The 6000-nt window shown below is 47.0% G+C and overlaps 1 protein-coding gene across 1 annotated transcript in view; it reads left to right on the top strand.

Annotated features, from left to right (window-relative positions):
- Positions 1–5035: 5035 nt before the first annotated feature.
- The window catches only part of APPBP2 (amyloid beta precursor protein binding protein 2), a 68213-nt gene continuing 67248 nt past the window's right edge, over positions 5036–6000 (top strand). The window contains exon 1 of the mRNA XM_004706989.3: positions 5036–5394. Within this exon, the coding sequence (XP_004707046.1) occupies positions 5257–5394 (138 nt within the window). The 5' untranslated portion in view covers positions 5036–5256. The remainder of the gene's footprint in view (positions 5395–6000) is intronic.

The raw sequence follows: 6000 nt of genomic DNA, 5'->3' as shown, positions 1-6000 counted from the left end.
GGGTTTTGTTGTCTCTCAGCTAGATGGCTGCTTGTTTATCTTCAGTTCTTTAAGGCTTCAGGTGAACAACAGAATTTTATGTGGGTGGATATATAGAATTGTGTAAGATATGTCAAGAAAACTATTATTGAAAAAAAAAAGAGTTATAGTCCCAGAAACTTATAGGAGCAGCTTTCCCCTGTTCTACTGGGTGGCTAAGAATCAGCATTAACTCATTGATGGCAGTGAGTTAAGAGTTCATGGTTTGGCTACTCATAGGTAGTCAATACCACGCTCACAAAAAGTAATATGGCAAAGATGTCAGCAGAAAGTTATAAAAGTTGTTCATTCGAGGCCACAAAGAAGATCGTTTCCATGAAGGAGGTCACATGAAAGCCTATATTTCAGATTATAACCGTGGACTAGGCTGCTTATGTGGAGTACCTCCTTGTAGCTTGGGCTTTTTCAGAGTACGCCAGCCTGGCAGTGGTTGGTCTATGTCTGGGTTAAAGAAAGTTCAGCCTGCAGACGAAATAAGACCCTGGAAATCACCAACACCAGCGAACATCATGTGCCTCACCAGAGAGAAGCACTCCAGCCAGCACATTCAAAAAACCAAACTTATTGCCATCGGAATCAATTCCAACTCACAACAATCCTATAGGACCGCACAACTGCGCCCATGGGTTTCTGAGACGGCAACTCTGCACAGGAGTAGAAAGCCTCAATTGTCTCCCAAGTTGCTGCTGGTGGTTTCAAACTGCTGACCTTATGATTAGCAGCCCAATGGGTAACCACTATACCACCAGGGTTCCACCATCACATTAGTGGGGGTGTTAGTTAAATGTTTGACCAGTATTGTCCTTGGATGATGTTATAAATATCCAAATGGCCTTTGATAGAAAAGGTTCTCCACAGGGATCCAAGAGTAAGTAGTGCAGAAAACAATATGGACCGTGCATGGCTCTTTTGGGCTGAATGTCAAAATTCACATAGTATCATTTCCACTGTATTCCATTTGTCAAAGCAGTTACAATTCACCAATATTCAAGAGGAAGATATGTTTATCCCATTGAAAGGGACTAGATAAATGTGATATCAGAGAAATTGCTATTTAAAAATTGTCATAATGGATATCATAGCCTCTGAGGATTCTTTCTGGATCGGTTTCATGTCTCATTTTGCCTTCCCTGTATAAATCCTTCTGCTAAATTTGCAACTACCAGAAGTCAAAGCTTAAAGGGGCTTTGGTGGATTACCAGGGTAACTTAGGAACACAAAGGACCTTTGTCTGCCAAAGTGTCTAAGTGGCTATTACAGACAGCAGCCATCCTCTGTTTTCTACTCTTCTGGAATTGATAGTGCATGGTTATATACTTTTTTTCTGGCTCTTTGGATAACAGATGAAGTAGTTATGCCTCATTTCTGACAAATAACTCTGATCTGCTAACTTTCTTGTTTATAGTCCTTTGAGGATTTTTAAAACTCATTTTCCAGATGAAATCCAAGGCCTTTAGCACCACACACCCTTTACAATCTGACCACTGGGAACTATGATTCTGTGCCAAAATAGGAAAGGCAGTGTGATTACTGAGTTCAGATCCCTGCTTTACAGGTTCCACTGATTTCTTGAGGTGCAAGGGAGGATATGTCTTTGTTCATTTGAGGAGGAGTCCACAAGAAAAATGGTTTCATTTGTTTCTTCATTCAGCCAGTTTTTTCCAGTCCCAACCCAACAGCTGGCTTCTGATTCTCTAACCAATGCTCTCCTTTGGCCTTTGGCCCTTTGTACAGATGCCAGGGCATTAGTCCTGACTCCAAACCTTCTGGCGAATTGTTTCTCAGAAACCTTGTCCTTTTAGGTCTCTCAGTTCATAACAGGCATTTAATTAACATTGAATTGCAAAGCAATAAAGAAGAGATCAAGAGATCTCTTCCTCTCAGACATCCTCTATATATTTTTATGTCTAACTCTGCTCAGTGACATCTAAGGTCCATACGTGTATCTGGCACAACTTCACCTGTTTATAGGGCCTGAGCCCAGTTCCCAATTCAGTCAAAATATTCTAGAACATCTGTATTGAATTTCAGGGCATTCAAGAATCTTTTGAGGTAGGTTTGCCAGATAAGATACCAATGCTCAGTTAACTTTAAAGTTCAGGTAAACCATTGAGATGAAGTGAAATTACTTGATATGGTTCTTCTATCCACAGTCTTTGTAATTCCTACCAAATGACTGGGTGGGAGCATGCAAATGAGGTATAGAGTACTCTCAGGAGGGGATTGAAAAGTTTTGCTGCTCCTCTGGGTATAAAGTGAGCCATTTTAGAAGCAGGAATAGAAAGAATCCAATGATCATCAAGGCAGAAGAGCTTCCAGTGGAGCATGTGCAAGATTCCTGTGAGAAATGGGGCAGGCAAGAGGTACCAGAAACCACAGTACCAAGACGGTGAGATGAAACAGCCGGCTTCCAGGCCCACAGACTGAGTAAAGTTGAATGCTTTTGCACAGGAGACTGGCTCACTGAATGGGGTGCCCTTTGAACACCTATCAGAGCTAAAGGAGCTTTAGAACTCTGGCCTAATGCCAAGGAGCTTTGGGGCTCCAAAGCTCAGGACTAGAGGGAGATGTGCCTGTCAGCATGCTGGAGAAAGAGGTATTGCTGTGGACAAAAGGGCTGTCTTAATGTGTTGTGATCTTGGCTTATGGAAATCTGCTTGCTTCCTTAAGTCCCTATAATCATAAGTATTGTCTGTGAGTTCTCCGTGGCCATTGCAATGGATTATCCAACCCAGTGGAAAAGTCCGTTGGAGTCAGAATAGGGTAAAGGAAGTTGTAGGTGGAGCCATGTCTGATTTCTGCCTTGTGGGAATTGGCCTTGGGCTGGTGTGAAGTTGGATTCTCCCTCCTTCTTGGGCAGTCACAGAAGGTCAGACATGACCCCCAGGCTATTTCCTCAACAACAAATAAATATTTTAGTCTAAGGATATCCCACGCAATATTTGTAGGAGTAATGTATGCATAACTATATGTTTTTGATGGCAAGAAGATCCAAACTTTTACCTGCTCCTCAAAAAGGTCTGCATCTAAGAATGCTTAATGTGGGATCTGCTGACAGAACAAATGGTCTTTGAGTGACTTGCAATCAGTGGGTACAACCATTGCATGGGATATAATTGTTTCATTTTATTATTTAAAAAATTATAATCATGTTTTAAAAGTTTTATTGTTCATCTGAAATTCAAATTTAACTGAGCATCCTCCATTATATTGTTACCTGGCAACCCTACTTTGAGGCCAACCACAGCTTTCCTTGGTTCACGATTATAGTCAGAACTGGCTGTGACTGAAAAGAGAACGAATTGTCCTTTCATTCTTTTCAGACTATTTAACCATTTAAGTTTGAGTGAGCCTAAAACTATGCAGGGTGGAGGGTGAACTAAAAGAACAACTTCCAATTCCTTTAGCTCTGCGTCAGGACATTTCTTACTGCCATCTCCTGATCTTACATTGTTTTACAGTGGTGATGCAACCAACTGGGTCAACATTATGGTCAGTAATTTCCTTGTTAAATGCCTAGAGCAAAACAATGTTGTGGCAAATTCTTGAGCTAGCTCATGTAGAAAAAATTGCATTACATAAATAACAGTTGTTCAAGCCTGAGGAAGGGAGATGAGGGGCGTTGTGGCTACTGTTTGGGCCCGTCCGGACCAGGCAGCCCCTTCCCTGGCATCTCGGAAAGATGGATAGCATGCCCAACTTTGCAGCCCTTCCTTCCAGACTCCAGGCAGCCCCCCTCCCCAGCCCCACAGAAAGATGGATGACCTGCTGGACTTCACAGCCCCTGCTCTTAACATTCCAAGGAGCTATCTCTCCGAGTCCACCCAGCCCCATCTCCCAACATTCCAAAAAGCAACTTTGCAGTTAGTGAGATAATTCGCTCACAGCCGTTCTGACTGAAATCCTGCAGCTGCAGGACTAAAAGCCTTCCTTCCCCTTATCAACGCATAAGTCCTTGGCTCAAACCATATATGTATCTGCGGGCCTCAATGCCAAACTGCGGCTTCCTTCACCTAGCTCCTTAGGTTGTGGAATTCGCCCGGGAGTTTTTCCTTGCTTTAATAAAACCTTTCTTAACTTCATATTCCCGTCTTCATTCAGCGTCTCTTTATCTACCTCTCAGCTACAAGGGGGTGAGGGGTTACTGCGGGGGTTTCCGCAGACGTGGAAGGGGGTGCAGCCCCAGAGGTTGCCTCAAGACTACAGGCCCACGGACTGGGTCCACGGTTAGTACCTTGTAGTAAACAATTATTCAACAATCCTCTGGGACTGAGACTAGTAAGAGCCCCCAGTACAATGAGTAGTTAAAAAAGAAAAAGAAAACGGAAATCTTCATTTCTATTTGACTTAAGTTCTGTTTGTGGGCAGTAAGGCCGCGATTCCCTCACCAGTGTGCAATTCTATAATGAAGCTACTTACACAATGAAGTTTTCTAGAACAGGGGTTCTTTGAACTTTTGTTTATTTTACTTGAGGAACAAGGTGCAAGGCAAAGCAAGGAACAAAATAAAAAGTTCACCCGGAAAAGTGTCTTCCATCCTGATCTCGTTCCTAGAGTAGGGGGTTAGGGACCCGAGCCTATGAAAGGTATTCTGCAATACAGTGATTTCCCTGAATATATCATTTTTAGCAAACGGATAATTGTGCGTTTGTGAGCGGAGTGGGTGCAAACTTTTACCCGAGACGCAGAAGGGTCCCTGTTTAAGAACTAAGAAGGAGACTAGAAGCTCGGTTCTAACTTGCACCTGGTTAAAAAGCGTACTACCGCACCCCGACCCCGACCCCCAGGCATCCAACGCTCAACTCGCTGAGAAAGTCCACTCTCGGTGGGAGGGAGCGCAGCAAGCCTCCCCCCGCGGTCGTCGCCTGCCGCATTCCTTCCCTCCCAGCGCGTCGGAGCCCGCTGACGTCATGACGCCGACACGCAGCCCCGCCCCTGCAGCGATCGGCGCTCGCACGGAGCCCGGGCTTCAGAGGAACCCGGACTCTGAGGCCTCGGCCCGGCTCTCGCCTGCGCTCCGGCTGGGCCCGCGCCTGCTTCCCTGTGTGTCCTTGTCCGCCTCGGGGGTGCCCATCCGGGCGGCCGTGCCCCTGTGCAGTGAGCCCGCGCGGCCGCCGCCGCCCCTCCGAATCCTCCGGGGCCGCCCAGGAGTTCGCTACGGAGGGAGGCGGGGGCCTTCGGGAGGAGGCGGAGGAGGCGGAGGAGGAGGGAAGAAAGATGGCGGCCGTGGAACTCGAGTGGATCCCGGAGACTCTCTATAACACCGCCATCTCCGCGGTCGTGGACAACTACACCCGCTCCCGCCGAGACATCCGCTCCTTGCCGGAGAACATCCAGTTCGATGTGTACTACAAGGTACGGACCGCGGGCCTGCTCTCCTGCCGCAGCCTTGGGGGCCGCACCCCCTTCCACGTCTGCGAACCCCCGCGGTAACCCCTCAGCCCTCGTAGCCACAGTGCCCCCCAAGACGTCTGGCGCGGCCTGCGGGTTGCGGATAGGAAGACACTGCCTCCACATCCTCCGTCTCGGAGCTGCCTCCCGGGACGTGCTCGCCCTCCTTTCCTGATGAGTCTTGACCCCCTTCGCAGGCTTGGCTTCCGTGTGGCCCCCCGGGATGGGCCTTTGGCGCAGACCTCTCTATTGCGCCCCTGCCCCGCTCGGTCCTTCCTTCCACGCCGTGGCCTCGGGGATGTTTTCTGCCCTCTTCCCTCAATTGTGTCGGGATCAGCTGGACTTTTTCTGCCCTCCCTCTGTTCCTTTCACCTCCTTCCTACTTTTTCTTCCCTCTTTAAAATGTGTTTGCTTTTCCCTTTTCTATCTGCTTTGTATTTCTTCGTGCCTCCTTTCGCTTTCCACTCGAGAGGGAGTTGATAGATTCTTGGGAATTGTCTGTGTCCTTTATTTGCAGATTCTTTAAGGCTCTGGTTTTGTTTATCTTCGGGGTTATATTGGGGGGTTTGA

Source organism: Echinops telfairi, unplaced genomic scaffold (assembly GCF_000313985.2).
Source record: "Echinops telfairi isolate 266 unplaced genomic scaffold, ASM31398v2 ScPeMD7_7458;HRSCAF=8496, whole genome shotgun sequence".
Taxonomy (NCBI): Eukaryota; Metazoa; Chordata; class Mammalia; order Afrosoricida; family Tenrecidae; genus Echinops; species Echinops telfairi.
This window is presented reverse-complemented; position numbering and strand designations above follow the sequence as displayed.